The sequence below is a fragment of the Pieris brassicae genome, chromosome 13 (assembly GCF_905147105.1).
Source record: "Pieris brassicae chromosome 13, ilPieBrab1.1, whole genome shotgun sequence".
Taxonomy (NCBI): Eukaryota; Metazoa; Arthropoda; class Insecta; order Lepidoptera; family Pieridae; genus Pieris; species Pieris brassicae.
The window spans coordinates 5,753,496-5,771,909 of record NC_059677.1 but is presented as its reverse complement, the minus strand read 5'-3'; the positions used below and the strand labels follow the sequence as shown (position 1 = coordinate 5,771,909).

Below are 18,414 nucleotides of genomic sequence, written 5' to 3'. Positions count from 1 at the left end.
TGCAAGTCAATAAAACACAGTAATTTCAAGCAGATTTTATTTTTAATCTATTTCTCTATTTCTTGTACTATGGCAAAAAGTTGTGACAGTAAAACAATGTCTTTTAAAAAGTAAATTGTAATTTTTGTATTACATACATAATTACAATGATTCTCCAATAATAAATAATCATCAGAATCTTAGGTACACATTCTTGCTGTTATAAATGCTTCACTAGGATTAATCTTATAACATATTGAGAATATAATATTTATTTACACAGAGCCCATACATAACAATAACAAAAACAAAATAAATATGACTAGGAATATAATATTTTCCTAAAAACTTCGTAGGATGCATTTATAATGCCCCAACTGAGAAATGCACGGGTTATGTTGAGTACAACACCATGGTAGAAATTTCCAAACTTAGACCCTCGCTTCCGTAAAATATAATTAAATTCATACAAGATTGTTCTGTGGGGCCCACCCAACTCACACTGCATTCCAATTTTTATCACATTTAATGGATAAAACAATGTGCTAAGAAAAGCTCCAATTGATGCACCAGCTATAAAATTTTGTAGGCCCTCATATACCATACTCTCTTGCTTTGGCAATCTGATCTTTATTTCATCTCTTATTATGAAAAAAAGCGCATTTGATGGACCATTTCGCAACAGTATTGGTACATATCCTCTATAAAACTCTTTGATACCATAAAACTTAGATATCTGGCTAAACGCATGAGCTGAGTTCCTAAATTTATTATGATACTTGGGGTGAATCAGCAACGTTTGTAATCTTTCAAATGGCATCAATGTCGCTTCGAAACATCCAGCCACAACACCAGCAACAGTTTTAGAAATGTACGGATTAATTTTTCTATCTAAAAGTGGTTCCAAACATTCATCATACACACCAAACATTAGAGACATAGATATTGACCTCTGCAATAATGGAGGTAGCATACCCCGATACAGATATCCAAGGCCTTCCTTTTGCAACTGGTTTAAGGCAAATGTTGCTTCTACACCATGCATCATCTGCAACACAAACATGCAATAAATTAATATGTTTAAATTATATTCCTATAGAGGAAAGTTTATACTTAAATATCCAGTGGGATATTATGTGCAACTGCTGTTAAATAATCCAGATAATTACCATTTATATCCATTTAAGAAAATATATTTAAACTCGTCTAACTTAAGGAAATTGCTAAATTCAATAGAACTTAATTAAATTAAATCTTGAAAATTGTATAGTTTTTATACTTGCAAATATATAAAATATTATAAGATTTTAAACATACCTGTCTAAAAATTAATTTATTAAGAGGATAGCTGATAAGAATATTGCAGAATGCTGAACCACCACCACAAACAAACTCCTTCCAATGTTGAGAAAAAGCTTGTTTGGGCATCCCGACAGCCACACTTCCCTCATTTAGGCGGCTATGTTCTAAAGAAGTCTTCAGACATTGTCCTCCCTGTGATGACATTATTTTCCCATACTCATCATCTGTAAAATAATTTAATAGTAGAATTAGAGATTTGGGGTTATGATATTATTTCCTTTTAAGTGGATTTTGCAGTGTTTATATATTTATGAAAAAATAAGTTTACTTACTTCTTGCAGTCGAATTAATCGTCTTCTTAAATTCGAATAATTTGTAGTAATTAGAGTGCAATTAGATTAATTTTCAGGGGCATAGTACATGAAATATGTGAAAAAAAAATTATTTATTTAGCAAAATGTGAATAGATAACATAATTAAAAACTTAATACTAACGTCGTTAACTTTCTTCGTCGTTTTCGATAATCATTTTATAACATTTCTATCAACATAATCCGAAGCTTTTAAATTATGTATTAATCTATTACAAAATAATTGTACAAGTTGAATTTGCAGGAAATTGCTAACTTGTTACCAGAAAATTGACAATAGAAGAAAATTGTCAAATAATGTTTTTTGTTTATTGCCATCGCGTTTGTCATAAGCCAAACGTTGACAATTGCAAGTCTTTAGTAAGTCAAAAATCAAAGTCATGTCAATACTCAAAAGTCGTATTGTTTGCAAATAAAATAATATTTCATAACATAAATTCAATGAAATCAAAAGTAACTAAGACATATAAATAAACTGTTGAATTAATCACTATATACGTAGTCGTATCTCGGTTATTGAAATGGCAGCTGTCCTCAAGAAAAGGGCATTAGCTGAGTATAATAAGTCCTATCAGGTAAGCAACTCGAAAATTGATATATAAAATAACAAACAAGTAGTAAATTTATTAATATTAAAATGGACACTTAAAGAACCATAATAAAATAATATCTTTACGCGAAATTGAAGTCCTAATACTACAGAGAATATACAATTTCAGGATGGTCCCTCGTCAAAAAAACTCCACTTAGCAAAAAAACCTTTGATTGGGAGTTCAGCCGCAGCATTTGTTGGTCTTTTAGAAAAATGTAAATCGAGTGACGAAGCTCTTCAGTTACTATTACGTATATCAGACTGTCTTCAGTTTCAAGAATCTGATGTAGAAGAAGCTATTAAGAAACTTTCAGAGCACTTTCAATCAGAGGAGGAGTCAGCGGTGCGCGTTAAAATATTATGGCTCTTCTGTGATATTGGGTTAGAATGCCCTGGTGCTAATTTAAATCACTTAGTTGATGAAACTATACATTTGATAAAGAATGAAACTTCACATAAGGTAAGATATGTTAAAAATTTACAAGTGGAACCCATAGTATAAAACTTAAGGCAGTGTCATAATTGTGAAAAAAATAACTTAATGAAATTTTGATCTATAAAAAAGGCCAGCAACTCTTATTTGTATATTACTTATTTTGCAGGTTATAGCTCAGGGATTAGGCACATTACTAAAACTTGGTTGTAAGCTGTCAGATGATAAGACGTTAATGCAACGTTTGGTTGCTGTTGCTAAAGAAAATCTTAAAGATACAAGTCACCAAGTGAAGTGTAGATGTTTGCAATTGATTAGTGAATTATATCCAATATCTCCTGAACCTGACCGGACACCTGACATGATTACAGAAGCAAATGTGATTGTTAAGTTACTAAGTGATTATAGTAATGCTGAGGTAAGATATAGTTGAAAGATTTTAATAAGGCATATTATGAAATTTTAGTGAACCTTCAGTTTAATTTCAATACAGGTCATTTTGTCAAAAGAATATACCACTTCCTTAAAGGCTTGTCACTCACTCGTTGTTGTTGGTGTCTATGGGCAGCTATTGACAGTTAATTCTCTAATTAAATTATTATCTTTTGAAAGGAAATGAAGCTCAATACTGTTGATAAGCATGCATTAGCATAGACAGTTAAAGCTAACTGTTATCCAGGGTATAATTGTGTACAAGATTTTTCATTGAAATATTTTTTACATTCACCTGCTGTGTTTGATTTTTAACAAACAACAAAATAGTAAAAATTACACTATGATACATTTTTATTTACACTGTATCTTGATGACAACCTCATTAGCTATTATGTATATAAAAGTATTGAAACAGAAAGCAACTTTGTTTTGTAATAAAACATATTCTAATTCAAGGAATTATATTCTAGGATGCCAGAGTAAGGTCTGAGGCATTTCAATCATTGCTTACATTGCATGGACGCGGTTTAACATTGAGTGCTGACATCTATGAACAAGTTTGCCCAGCTCTATCAGATGACTATGAAATTGTTAGGGAAGTGGCATTGAAGCTCATTTGGCTCCTGGGAAATAAATATCCCGAAAAGTGAGAAATATTTTTTGCTTTTTCACTAATTTAATTAGAATTGAAAGTATTAGGGCTTGAGTGTGTTTGTATAATGCAAGTAGTTTTTGCGTTGATTCAACATGCAATTCTTATCCCTGAGGTTGTAGTTTGAGTACCTGCTTTGCATCAGTAGACTTTCTGTGTTTGCTTTTAATACTCATACAGTGAAGGAAACTGCAAAAGTTTCTGCCCGAAAAGTCGACTGTATGTCAGTCTTTTATAAAAAAATGACAATTAGAAATAACAAATGATGAGATTAAACTAAACATGCATCCAATCTTTTTAGTGTATTAATATACATATATTATATTTGTGTTTACATTTAAACCACATATATCCCAACTAAGAACAGTCCAAGATTCATCAATGTCGGTAGCTAGTAATTGAGATATGGGTCCACACTTTGGTCCAGTAGGTATATAGATAAATAATGTTAATTATTTGAAGTAACTTTTACTAAGCACTTTTATTACAGTACAGTGACCCTTCAAGATGGTGAAACAACAATGCGGTTGGTTGATGATGCATTTATCCGCATATGCTCAGCGGTTAACGACCTGTGTATGCAGGTTCGAGCCCTGGCTTGTACTCTACTTGGTACTACTAGGGCTGTATCTGACCGATTCCTTCTACAAACTTTGGATAAACAACTTATGAGTAATATGAAGGTAACAATTTTATTACTCTTAAGCTAGCAGACATTTTAAATGAATTTATTGTTACTATGTTGTCATAATAACGCCATCTGTTGCCGTAAATAATTATTTTTTATTTATTTTTTACTTTTGCATTATTTAATAACTTTAGTGCTTATCAGCAATTGTGACAGTGACATCTATTGTCTATTGAGATGTTACCTCATTAACTTCTATATATAGTACTGTAGAGTTGCCATTTGCAATATTTCGATGAATTTTTTAATTTTTTTTAGTTCTTGTCTTAATAGAAATAATTTCGTATTTCTATTTGATCCTTTTAATTTTATCTGAGCCTTAGTTTAGTATATGGGTTTCGTTATAGCTTTTGTGTAGCAAAAAAATATTTGATCAGTTTTCTGACTCACGTTGTTTTTATGTGTATGACAAGCTAGTGCCATGAGGTCTTAGAAGAAAGGTGCAATCATAATTCGAACGCACCACCAGTCTTGTGAGGCGTACGCTCAAGCCGCTTAAGTTCGTGCAATTCGAAAGTACCGACTTAATGTCTAAAACACTAATAAATAGCAATTATAAATTAGAAAAAGAAAACAGCCCACGAGCGTGGAGCGGAATTGGTCCGCTCTGGAGCGTGGGCCAGTGGGCGCCGCTGGGCGGATGATGCCCCGGGACAGTTGTTGGAACAGTCTACGGTTCAATTGCTACCCGGAGGGGCGGCTGGGGCGTTTGTGCATGGGCTGGAAGACGAGTTTATGGGTGTGTTTTTTCGTGATATTCACCCCAGTCTTATTCTTTATTTTGTTAGATAGGATTTGTTCCAAATAATTATCAGAATTTGATATCGCCTTTGGTTATTACAATTGAAAAACAAAAGCGGCATCTCGTCAGTTCACTAATGCCAATAAAATGCTTCCTTCTGCTAGTGCTAATGTCCCAAAATTGCATTTTTTAATGTCAAAGTCAAATCATTTATTACAATTAGGCCTGTTACAAAGTCAAAATTAGTAGTATATAAATATATAAAAAAAAAGATTTTAGTTGACCCTTCAATAAGGTAGTTACTCTGAAAATCCATATTGATATTGTAAGTTACAGAATACCAGCGCTGATTGTTACTCTTGAATAGAGAAACACAAATATCTGACGCCATTCTAGCAGCGACAAAAACTTATATTTCTTATTTACATGTATTATTGTAGAGGTTCGCACAGCGGCCGTTGAAGCGGTATGTGAATTGTCGATGCAAAATCCAATTTTCGCAACGACGTCACTCGATTTCTTAGTAGATATGTTTAATGATGAAATCGAAGATGTAAGATTGCGGGCGATTGATAGCTTGAATAAGATTTCCCATCATATTGTGTTGAGAGAGGATCAGTTGGAGACCATTCTGTCTGCTTTGGAGGTAAATAATATTAGAGATAATAATAAAAAAAACTAGATATATCGATTTATAAAACAATTGCAGAAAAACTAAATAATGTGTAATAACACAAACACATCATATGAGTCCGTTCACTGATTTGTATTGTAACAAAAAAACTGTGTGAATTGTTTGAAATATTAACTGTATTTTTTTTTAATTTTGGTAATATTTAATGTTGAGAATAAGATAGTCTTTGATCTGCATTGATTTTCTAAATAAAAGTAATTATCCTTACATCAATATTAAAGTATTATATTACATAATGTAAACAGAGTCGAATAGTAAAATTGTTTATTTTACGAATTGGCCAAAGGTGTATAACAGGAATCATATAGGTCCTAGAATCGCACCTTGTGGAACTCCAAGATTATAGCAGACATATGCTCACCTATCCTTTTGATAGTTTTTATTTATGTTTATTATAAATAATGAATTGTGAAACTAATGACAATGGAGTTTTAATATATTTGTAGGATTATTCAATGGATGTAAGGGAGGGTTTGCACAGAATGCTTGGCTCGTGTACAGTGGCGTCTAAGACCTGCCTCGAAATGTGTGTTGATAAAATTTTGGAGAATCTCAAGAGATATCCTCAAGTGAGTTTTTATTGTATTTATATATACGCGAATCTGTTACATTTTAAACTCTATTCTTTTTATCATACAAAATATATTTTTTATTGAATCAAACGATAAGGATAATAATAAGGAAATTAGAATATCTATTAAATATTGTAGCAACATTGCATGAAGAGACCGTATGTCCTTTCTGACTGTCCAATGTATGACGACAGTGATGAATTAACATAATTAATGTCAAATTAATAGGCCTATTAAAAAGACACTGAAAGACAAAATTACAAGTTAAAAAAAAATGACAATTTGCGTCTTCCAAAAGGTTTCATATGCAGAACGATGGGCAAGAAACTCCATACATTCTATACATCCACTCTTTTAAAATAGTTTTACAATATTTTGTGTACATTTGATAATTATATGTGAAGACCATGTACCAATAGAAATTAGTAACACCAGCCGATAGCTATTGACAGGCATCACATACTTACTAACGAAACACCCAAAATAACAATAATCAAAGAAATATAAAAAACGCATGAAAGATAACAATTTTAAAGAACAACGTTACGTATATATATAGAAAACTTGTTAAACAGAAATAAGTGTTTAATCATGCTAGTTACAAATTCTATTTACTTAAGTTATATACATAAGTTACTTAAAACCTCCGACGACAATATAGTCGGGGATTTAGCTAAAGAAAGTATGATTAATAAAAACGCTTGAGTTTTCTTAAACTACAGTGTTGGCCTAGTGGCTTCATCGTGAGATTCGATCCCCGGCTGTGCACCAATGGACTTTCGGTCTATGTGCGCATTTAACATTCGCTGGAAAGGTGAAGGAAAATCATCGTGAGGAAACCATCTTGCCTAAGACCCTAGTCAAGGGCGTGTGTCAGGCACAGGAGACTGATTACCTATGCCTATTAGTTTGACATATTTTCATGTAACACATACAGAAATCTATGACATAAGAAGGTTGTTGCGCAACTGATTTTTTTAATTACACGGTCTGGTAACTGGTTGAAGCCAAGAAACATTTCGACTAGACTAGCCCGTCGGCTAGTGAGTTTTATTTGTAAATACGTTAATTTAAAAAAATACGAAAACACAATTTATATTTCCGATTATATTAATCCGACCAAAGGACTTTTTTACTTTTTTTGTAATAAATTTTTGAGAGTTTTTTTTTGTCTCAGGACAAACGATCTACATTCCGTTGTGTGCAAAGAATGGGTAGCAATCACGCTACACTCGTGCTTCCGCTGACAACACGTCTTCTTGGGGTTCATCCTTTCTTTGATATGCCGGAACCGGATGTTGAAGATCCCAGCTGTATCCTTTTTTAACAAATTTCGCATCTGTTACTATATAGGAACAACTTTGTATCACTCAGTCGTGTGGCAGCATTTTACTTGTGACAATATTCAGTCAAAATTTATTTAGCAAACAAAACAGTTACATCTCTATACAATAAAAAGCAAAAATATAAAACATAAAATTAGCACATGGAGTTTTCACAAAAGGTTTCACTGATTTAAAAGAAGATACAAAACTAAACAAAAAAGCAGAACGTTATCTAAGTAGACAATACAACACAAAATGTATAAATCAGGAGAACGACAAACATACATATAGCTATAATAGAGAAGAAATATACAAGGCTTAGCACATTAATAGTTGTTTTAACCTATTCTTAAATGAAGCAGTGGAGTGCGTGTGGCATCATTCTGTGACCCAATGTTGGTTCTAGGTGTCGGAAGGTTAAAGGTTCTGTGCGTCATCATTTCTATCAATGATTTGTTAATCATCATCATCAATCAAGAAAGATATTGGTACATTCAGATTGTATAATTTATGTATATAAATGTGATGTGATGTATATAAAATCCGCACAATCATCCATATAAAAATTCGCAAAGGCCTTAAAAAATATCATAATTTATAATTATGTAGTGCCGTTTTACTAAGACTTTTTATTAAATCTAAAATTAAACCTTTAAACGACACTTGTGACGGTCATAAACTGACGGCAGATTGCTCAAGCTGACATATTACTATTTGATATTATGAATAGTTTGTACGGTTCCTGGGTCATCAGGATGCTTAAAAGAGGATTTTAGTTTTACTCTACATTAACCTCTCGCGCAATAGAATATACGAGAAATAATAACATTTTAATTGCTATGAAACGAACGAATGCAATGCAACAGCTGTAGATAGTGCTTGCGTCTGCCTATACTCTTGGGGCGTAACTCTGACGATTTAGGATTAACTAGAAATCCTGAGTGAGCAAAATGTTCAGGCTCGTACAGTGTTATGAAAGATTTTTACATATTTGACATGTAGTGTTGTTTACTATCTTCATTTATCTTTGATTCATAATTTATTTATTTTTACTAAAGTAATCTAACATTTGTAATGAATGTCGACGTTTCGATGGACGGACAAATTGTCACCAATTTCCGTTCCACCGTCACATCATTTTTTTTTAAATATATAAATCAACTAACTTCTTCACAGAGCAACATTTGTGATGTCATTGTTCATTGTCATCTGTCAAAGTGTTACTGTTTGGTTAATGGATATGACTTGATTTGTAACTCTAGCCAATTTGCATGTATTTAGTGTTGCTATATGCATAATTAATTTAGTGTCCGAGAGCCGGTTTTTTATATATATATTATATCCAAAAATGTTTCACCTAACATTTACTACCATTGGTCTGATGATGGAGCTTGATATTTGATTTTTAATTAAATATTTAAAAGACCGATTCATTCGTGGATTTGGCATTCAATTTACTTAACTCAATCAAAGATATGTGCGTACTTATCTTGGTTTTAAATGCGGCTCAACATTGTACGACAATGCTGCCCCTTTTCGAGGAACATACAGTCAAACATTACACATACTTAAGAGATACGATGCCACATTTGGTGCCGCTGCTGCCTATTGGTGAGTTTCTTTATTCCTTCTTATATTGTACCTCATAAGAGCTATATTTCTGTGCCAGTATAAATACGGAAGACTACTGGTCGGCTGTCTCTCGGCAAATTTTCAAAATTTTAGAAATAAATATTACGTAACTAGTATTCAGCTTGCGACTTTAATCCCTGGTTCGAACTCCATTGTACTCCGGACTCTCTGTCTATACACTCGTTTAACACTCGCCCGTAAGGTGATGGAAAACGTGAGGAAACTGGTTGATCACCTACTTGCCTATTAGACAAATGACAAAAACATAAATCTGAGGGCAAAACTTGACTACCATACGTATGGTAGTTTTTTTTTATAATTCGTGAACTTATGAGTTTTCTCGATAAACATAAGAAACACATATCTTTCTTTTTGGAGTGAAACTTCTTTATCGTCGTTGGAAAAAAAATACCGTCACATTTTGCGGTTACGCTTGATATTGTTTCGTTACGCGCCATCTTTTTCTTGTCCCTACCACGGTTGATTCGAAGCCATTAATAACAAAAACATATAATAACAATAAAAATGATCGTAATAATTCTATTACAATTAAATGAAATAATTGTATTATTTGTATTCATGTCTATGATAATGAAAGGCTTTTGTTAAACCTTATCTTATTTAAAGAAGTTTCACTTCTTACGTGTGTACGACAATACACGCACACATTTTTTTAAATGTAATAAGAGGCAAAGGCGCACCTAATATTAAGTGATACCGCCGCCCGTGAACACTCAGATTGCCAGAAGGCTAGCAAGTGCGTTACTGGCCTTTCAAGAATTATTTCTTTTCTTGAAGGACCCTAAGTCGAATTGGTTCGGAAATATAGATACTTCTTAACAAAAGATAATTTGATGAACGCGGCATCTGTTTTATTCGTGTAGTTAAACTTAACTAATAGTAAATTTAACTTGTAGGTGAAAATCAGTTTTCTCGTAAGCAAAAAAGTGAATCAGCGATGGACGATAGTGCAGTTCGACGATTCTTCGAGAACGTCTTGCAGCACATTGATAACGTGACTCTGTCAACTAATGTCAGGCTGAAGATGCTCCAATCTGCTGAAGAACAGCTTAACAAGTGAGTAGTATTTAGGATACAGGAGGCTGATCACCTACTTGCCTATTAGATTGTCTAATTTAACTATTAGACAATTATACTTGATAGCAATATGCAGACAAACACAACGCACACCTATATATAAGCAACCCAAAAAACCCTTTCTCTCCTTCCCAGGCCCTTTCATCTTTTACCACTTCCTTAAAAACAAAATTATCACTAACATTTCAAAACTCACATTACATACACTTACTAAAAATCTCAAAGAGCATCTTGTCAACCTGTCCTATGATACAGAAAAAGATTTACTGCAATTTATCCTTCCCAACTCTTCTTGTCATAAAAAGTAAGCAACGCCCTCCCCCCCATTGTGTAATTATCCCGCCCTTACGTAATACTACAACTACTAACTATCACCCCCTAATTAAATAATAACACCGTGTATATATGTTAAATAAGTTTCTTGTTATGGCTATTTTTAGATTATCAGAAATGGAGCCACTGGTGACGGGCGCGGCAAACTTCACGGCAATGTTTGCGCGGTGTGTGTTAGCTTTGCACACAGCGCTAAATAATCCAGCGGGTCCACCTGCGCATGCGCTGCAGAATCTCTCAACGGACTGTCTCAGGTAATAAATAGGACATCAAATCCCCCATTCCCTTGGATATATATTTGGTACATTTACAGTATCTTAGGAACTCATGACGATATCATTGAGATTTGCAGCATGAACATGTACCAAGTTTCATGTGACATACGGACAGACATGACAAATGTACACGCTATTTAAGTATTACAAAAGGTATCTCAAGCACAATTTCGTTTAAGTACAGTCTAATATGTCAAAGTTCAAATAAAAACAATAATTTGACAGCTGTTGGAGGCTGGAAGGGAAGTTATTAGGAGTATTAAGTAGAATTATTAAGCTGGAGGAGGGAAGTTATACTATATGATAGTATAGCCTAAGATTTCTGTACATATGTCTGAGATAATGTGTACACGCGAGGCCATGCTATTAGGATGGCAACACCACCATAGACCGCTTACAGGTTGTTAATTGTTAATGTCAATGTGTCAATCTGTCAACGTTCGGCGTGTGATGGATGTGCATCACCTTTAAATTTTTTGGACATTAACAATCTTTCTGAATCTGCGACATTCGATAAAATAAACAGTCTATATTACTGTATATATATATAAAAGTTACTCTTAAGCTACTTACGTTCCGTCTTTTGACTCTTCATCCGTTCAAGGGTTCTCTTAGTATTATTACACTGTGACCAGCCTCTAGAATTTTCTAATTGGAATTTTATTGCATGGAAGATTCGTCTTCTGATATAGGTGTTTTTATGTAGCCGTTCAGAAAGGGGTTTGGTAATGGCAATAGTTTATTTATTTTATTGCGAATCCAAGGAATACGGTTTTTGAACGAGTACATTTTATTTTTATGTACATTCTATTTTATAACTACTATTGTTATGGTAACTATTACCAAGGCCTGGGACGGCTCTACTTAGTACTAATCTACTATTGAAATGTCTTGTTCACGCGAAGGATTTGAACCCGAGACCTCATGATCTACAGTCGAAAACTTTCCTATATATGACTTTTTAGAATGAAAGTCTAATATAAACTGTTTGATTTATTTTAGATTGCAACACCAATTCAGTGGTGTGACGGAGCAAGAAAATGCTTGTGTATGGCAACTTGCATTGCGCGTTAGTGCGGCTCGACTAATAGCGGCGGTTGAAAGCGCCGCTATAACAACGGGAGCGGGGGCGGGAGCGGTAGCGTTGTCGATGGCGGCTGCGTTGACGCATCACGCTGAACTTTTGGATCGGCTACTTGTTTCTGCGGGTGAGTAGAAATTGTAGTTAAATTAGAAAATTCTACACATGTAATAATTGTTTTATAGAACATATGTTGTCGTAGATATATGATTTTAATGATTTATTCAAAAGGATCAATCTATCTCTCTTCGTCACAGCGTAAATTCCATTTGACAGAAAGAGACTAAAGAGCTACTTTGTTGAATATTTTTCCAGGCATGGAGCCGGATCCATTCACGATAGCAGTGTTCCAACAGCTGTCGTGTGGTGAGCCGAAGCCGGGGTCGTTGGCCCGTGCGCTTCATCCGCTCTTACTCGCCGCTCCGCTACCGCAAATTCCCACGCCTAATCTAAAGGTACATAATTGGTTTTTTTTGAACAAACACCCAAAGTTATTTAATAACCAAAGATTTTTTATAAAAAGCTTGTATGAAGCAATCGTCATTATTGTAGGAATCGCAATTACTATAATCGGTAATTTATCCAATACGACTTTTTGGGTCTAAGGCACGCCGGTTTCCTCATGATGTCTGCCTTCGTTCGAACTAGTCAGGAGAGTCGCTGAGCCCACTAGGCCAACACTGATCTATATATATTATACACAGATAAGAATGTGCACAGCGACGATAATAGAACCCGCCAGTGACAACGACACAGTCCTACGTTTTTGTGCGGGTCTGATAACGGGGGTCTCTTTCGAGGCGGAAGTGTTGCGCGTACGCGAGCCCGGGGCTCTGCGCGTGCGCGTGGCGTATCCGGACAGGCGCGTGCACGCACTACTGCCGCCCAGGGATCATTTGAGGCCGCTCGATCATCAAAATACCAGTGAGTGAGATTTCTGATAACTATTTATCGCTGTTTGCAGTAGTGATTATGGAAATATACACGAACATTATATATTGTTTATGGTGGGTTAAGCCGATTAACCGGTTAGTATCCGAAAAACCGGAAACCGGGTCGAATATTTTTTTTCTTCTTCTGTATCTGCTATAAGTACATCAGAGTGTTGATGATCCGACACCTTGTTTATACTAATCTTGGCAAATGAAAATTCAGGCTTTCGATAGTGGTAAAAAGAGAGAAAAGAATGGTAAGGCCGGACATTTTGCACGACTTGCCGGGGCGCATTGCCGTGCCCCTAGATTATTCTCGTAACTGTAAGGCCACTTTTTATACAGATTAATCGCAATAACACTTAATTTTTCATACTGTCAAATAGCCATTTCCTGAAAACCACAAGGCTATCATTGTTTAACGGAATTTCATTAACAAAATTATATTGAATAGATATGATTTTCGATTTTTTTCTCGTTTTTAGATGACGATGGAACAGAAAATGTGCGCCTTCTGACAAAGGTCCTAATATCTCACGGAGTATGGACGGAGCCGTGTGGGGTTGATATATCCGTTTGTTTGGCTGTGGAAGAGGGGGGAGGCCGGGAGGCACAGCTAGTGGAGCTCTGTCGCCCCGTCAGGGTCACAGTGGCCCCTAAACCTATTAAACGCGGTATATAGATGCAGTGATTGTGGTATATTAACTGTAAATATCAATAATAATAAATTTTGACGAAAAACATGTTTTTTTTAACCTTTCAGAAATCAAATCAAACTTGTATTGTATCCTTGGTGATTTATTTTATTTTCACACCATTTTGTGACCGGGATATGTATTAACGAAATCGTCCACATCATAATTCCAAATTAATAAAACATTGCAATGGCAATGCAATTGTTAAATCATGCTCCGTCGATGGTGGATTCCTTAGGCTGGAAGCTTCGAAAGAAGTGCTCTGTGTCACACATGATCGGAGGCTTTCGCTGTAAAAACTTAATTAGCAATTCTCGTGGTGATTATAAATTTAAAAGTTGGATATCACGAGCTGTAAAATTAAATTAAAATCAGAAATGCTGACTTTATGAAAATGGTTCGAGCTGGCCAGTTAGAAGCATTACTAATGAAAACTTTTTTGAATTTCAATTTTAGAACTCTTTGGTAACCTAATGTTAAGTATATTGCATTCAGTTGTCATTTGTTTTTGTGAATTGGCGGTAAATCTAAAACTCTCGTTAAACGCGAAAATGAACCTAACGCGAGAAAATTTTCGGTCAATGATTTATTATGACTTTCGAGGGACATCCTTTAACAGCGACTACTGAAGATAACATCAGTGCTGTGTGACGCATGCTGGAGGAAGATAAGAGTGACCTATAGCAGATACGGGCAAGCCTAGGCATTTTTTTTTATAAAATAGGGGGCAAACGAGCAGGAGGCTCACCTGATGTTAAGTGATACCGCCGCCCATGGACACTCTCAATGCCAGAGGGCTCGCGAGTGCGTTGCCGGCCTTTTAAGAATTTGTACGCTCTTTTCTTGAAGGACCGAAAGTGGAATGGAAATACTTCGGTGGGCAGCTGGTTCCACATAGAGGTGGTGCGCGGCAAAAATTGCCTTGAAATACGCTCAGTTGTGGAACGACGGACGTCGAGGTGATACGGATGGTATTTTGTATTTTTCCTTGACGTCCAATTAATACCTGCAGCTGAGTTTCATCTCAGCTGCAGGTATTAATCCGAACAACTCCTCTGAACACTCTCCATAGTAAATGCAGAAGATGCAGAGTGACCCCACATCTCTACGCAACGCCAAAGGATCGAGCCGCTCGGAGAGGGTATTGATATGAGTCAAGATCAAAAAATATTACACAAACATTTAGGCGTCCGGAAGCTTTGTCACAGATGGATTACTTTAACCGACGACCAGAAACACCTTCGCATGGACTGGTGAATAATTGACTATGGCAGGTGTCGAGCTAATGAGTCATCCGCCATACAGTCTTGACCTGGCGCCCTGTGACTTTCATTTATACCCAAGAACTAAAGATAAAATTATTCGCTTTACGAGCCTGAAGATGCGATGAAAGCGTACGATAATGCCACAGAAGAGACCTCTAAGGAAGAATGGGCCCACTGCTTTTCTCAGTGGTTCCATCGAATGCGACGACGCGTAGAGAGGAACGGAGATTACTTCGAAAAACAAAAGTATTGGCAACTTTCTACATTAAGTCGTTTTTCATTTTCTAAACATTTTCAGTGTTACCTAGGTATAAACGTTTAGGAAGCCGCCCCGAAAAATCACTAGCGCAAGCGCGTTTTGCACAAACGTAATAATGACATGCCGCACATTTAATTTATTTCAATATTCAAGTTTAGTTTTGTCGGCAATAGTCTCAAAACTGTTACATAATGGAAAATGGCAAATGGAAAATTAATATATATAATAACGATAACAAAGATAGTGATAATTATATTACAATTAATGACATTCTGTAATAATCTTAGCAGTAATAAGTATAATTATATAATTATTTGTATTCGTGTCTATGATAATAAAAGCCTTTTGTTAAACTTTTTGTAATTTAACATTATTTAACAAATTTCTGTAAAGTTGCATATAGTAAATCATTCTTCGAAAAATACTATCATAAAGAAGTTTCACTTCTTACGTGTGTATACCAGTACACAATTTTTTTTGGGTGGTCACCCCTTATCACTTAGGGATTTGAAACATATAATATAGTAGCCGACTTACTTAATATGCATGAAAAATTATAAGAATCGGTCGAGCCGTTTCGGAGGAATATGGCAACGAACATTGTGACACGACAATTTTATATATTAGATATTACTAGTTTTCTTACTATAGTTTAATTCAAAAAAATTCTAGAACATTTATACATATTGGTAACAATGTACACTTTATCACCGAGTTTTTGTTTTGTTTTATACAAGGTTTGTACGAAATCGTTACACCATGTTCCACATGACATCTTAAGTAATCAATAATAATAAAATAAATTAAAAACAAAGATTTGTCTCAGATTGTCAAAGATCCTCTATCAGCACGAACAACGTTCTCGTGGGAACACTCAAATACGTAGTCGAAATAACTAATATCACCGCATACACGAATTGAAGTGCGACCTGGATTTGATTGCTAGTTGGTCGCTTAATAAGTAATATCGATTACTGTTTTCATAAAATTGTTAAGGATTAGTACAGGTTTGTGTATACCACATATTTTATATTGCAGTGTGTAGTGTACAATTGGTAGCTCCGGATCATGTCGCGCGCAAAATATTCGCAACTGAATTGAAAGTTTCCTACATAGGGGCCGTTGAACGGCCATTTATTATTTGTCCCCTTTCTCTAGTCAGCAAAAGTAAGCAATACTCAAAAATAATAGTAGGTATATAAACATATTACTTTTTTGTAGAAATTCCCGAAAATGCATTTCGTTTTCAAGCACAGAGAATATGTGGGTAATATATATGTAAAAAAGGTAATAATAACTGTTGACGTAATCACCAAATAAGAAAATCAAAGAAACCATTTAAATTATAGCATCTTCAGAACAGAGGTTGTTAATGAACATCAGTCAAAAGTAACAGATAAAAAATGGAAGAGTGACAGACACAAAATACTGTTGGCTATAGACGTTTATTATTTACAAATGAAAATAAATAAATTGAATAAGTAAACATTGTTATTCTGGAATTGTCTACATACAGACAGCAGCTTTGTAAGGATATATTATTTTTTTATTATTCTATTGATGAAAATACACACAATATTATGTTATGAAAGGTAGTTATAAATAAAAATATATTTCAACATCATTTAAGCTTATAATAGTTATTCTTTATCTATTGCTAATAATTCCGTTCGAGCTATGCAGTGATAGATAAGTTGTTTCACACCTGGCATCCAAGTACCAACTGTACTGACATGGTCTACCATCAACGCTTTGTGGATCTCATCAGCTTTGGTAGGGTTGTCATCCTTTAGGGCTGAAAGAACAGGAAGTTATAAGTCTTAATGGCACGGCTGTATTTTCAAGTATTCACACGAACATAATCTGTAAGGCTATGGACTTACATTAGAGACCTTAGCATGTCTTTAGTTATATAATACCAGGATAATGCCAGCTCAAACATGCAAATTTTTTAAATAATTTGTTAGTCTATTCAAATAATCCCGTTTAGTTTAAAGTATGTTGGTAGTTCACTTCTTGGCTTAAGTTCTGTGCTATTTATCATGTTATTTCATTTAATGTGTTGCTAAAAATAAGACCTACAACTTTAAAGTTTCTTAATTCCTACCCTAGTGGTCTTTTAAAATGTTTTTATTTGTATCAGAGGGTTAAATTAAATATGTATTTTTTTTAACTGCATTAAATTGCCTACTCAATTGTTGCACACAACTTCTTAATATTAAAATCATCTTCTAAATAAAAGCTAGTGCAAGTGGTGCTAATAATTATTACTGTAATAAATTAGTTAAAGCAATTGTTTCCAATTATTACCTTTTGTTAGTTCCTGCATTTTTAACTGCACCTGTGCATTTATTTTTCCATTTGTCCACATATCTTCCATGGCACATATTTTCTTTCTTATACTCTCTACTTTAGTTCCCAATTCAGTACTGTTTTTTAAAATATCTAACAATGTTTCTTTAACATTATTTAAGGTTTTTTCACTATCAACCTGCATATTTTGTTCTGTAATGCCATATATAGGTTTTTGTACAGGAGGTATCAATATTGGAGTAGGAGGTAATGCTGATAGCATTGGAGGTAATTTCATAGGAGCTGGAGGCAAATTAGCGGCATTATTTGATAATGGAAAAGCAACTCTTTTGTTTAATCGAGGTTTATTTGGTGTCGTCTGTTGCGCGTTGTATGTGAGAGTTGGTGGATCGTTCCAACCAGGATCGAAAGATACTAAAATTTCAATTTATTAGTCGAAAATAAAACGATGAAATTAAAACTAAACATATGCTATGCTACAATACCTCTGCCATCAGATTTATTGATGTTGTCCATGACTAGTACACACTTAGAGATATAATTTATAAAGTTTCTGTTTCTCAAATTATTTTGAATATAAATATAGAAACAGAATGTCCTTCAATCTTTAGTATAATGCTATCTTACTTTACTGACTGAGCTAGAAAGAAAGAAGGATTATTGCAAAACACTTGCAAAATTTGAAATTCAAACCATCTTATAAATTGAAACTTTTTCTATTTTGAAATGTAGTGTAACTTGATGAT

The 18,414-nt window shown here is 34.4% G+C and overlaps 3 protein-coding genes across 7 annotated transcripts; 1 reads left to right on the top strand and 2 right to left on the bottom strand.

Moving 5' to 3' along the window:
• Positions 1-23: 23 nt before the first annotated feature.
• LOC123717908 (mitochondrial nicotinamide adenine dinucleotide transporter SLC25A51) lies at positions 24-1,929 on the bottom strand. Of its 5 annotated transcripts, none has more exons than XM_045674164.1 (4): positions 1,777-1,929; positions 1,614-1,638; positions 1,297-1,505; positions 24-1,027 (listed from the first exon to the last, which is right to left on the bottom strand). In XM_045674164.1, the coding sequence occupies exons 3-4, from the start codon at positions 1,483-1,485 to the stop codon at positions 302-304; spliced, it is 915 nt and encodes a 304-aa protein (XP_045530120.1). In that variant the 5' UTR covers positions 1,486-1,505; positions 1,614-1,638; positions 1,777-1,929; the 3' UTR covers positions 24-301. The 5 variants fall into 5 exon arrangements, with proteins under 5 accessions (XP_045530120.1, XP_045530122.1, XP_045530124.1 ...); XM_045674166.1 differs by having other exon boundaries at positions 1,614-1,635; positions 1,777-1,925; XM_045674168.1 differs by lacking the exon at positions 1,614-1,638 and having other exon boundaries at positions 1,297-1,473; positions 1,777-1,928.
• A 110-nt stretch (positions 1,930-2,039) lies between these two features.
• Positions 2,040-13,871, top strand: LOC123717820 (integrator complex subunit 4). Its single transcript, XM_045674036.1, has 16 exons — positions 2,040-2,227; positions 2,372-2,704; positions 2,847-3,095; positions 3,583-3,758; positions 4,255-4,447; positions 5,017-5,191; positions 5,635-5,840; positions 6,335-6,457; positions 7,638-7,773; positions 9,259-9,396; positions 10,335-10,494; positions 10,956-11,102; positions 12,126-12,331; positions 12,520-12,659; positions 12,909-13,128; positions 13,622-13,871. The coding sequence occupies exons 1-16, from the start codon at positions 2,174-2,176 to the stop codon at positions 13,816-13,818; spliced, it is 2,853 nt and encodes a 950-aa protein (XP_045529992.1). The 5' UTR covers positions 2,040-2,173; the 3' UTR covers positions 13,819-13,871.
• A 2,901-nt stretch (positions 13,872-16,772) lies between these two features.
• Positions 16,773-18,406, bottom strand: LOC123717762 (steroid receptor RNA activator 1-like). The gene is made up of 3 exons (XM_045673922.1): positions 18,154-18,406; positions 17,666-18,082; positions 16,773-17,150 (listed from the first exon to the last, which is right to left on the bottom strand). The coding sequence occupies exons 1-3, from the start codon at positions 18,182-18,184 to the stop codon at positions 16,996-16,998; spliced, it is 603 nt and encodes a 200-aa protein (XP_045529878.1). The 5' UTR covers positions 18,185-18,406; the 3' UTR covers positions 16,773-16,995.
• Between the last annotated feature and the right edge of the window lie 8 nt (positions 18,407-18,414).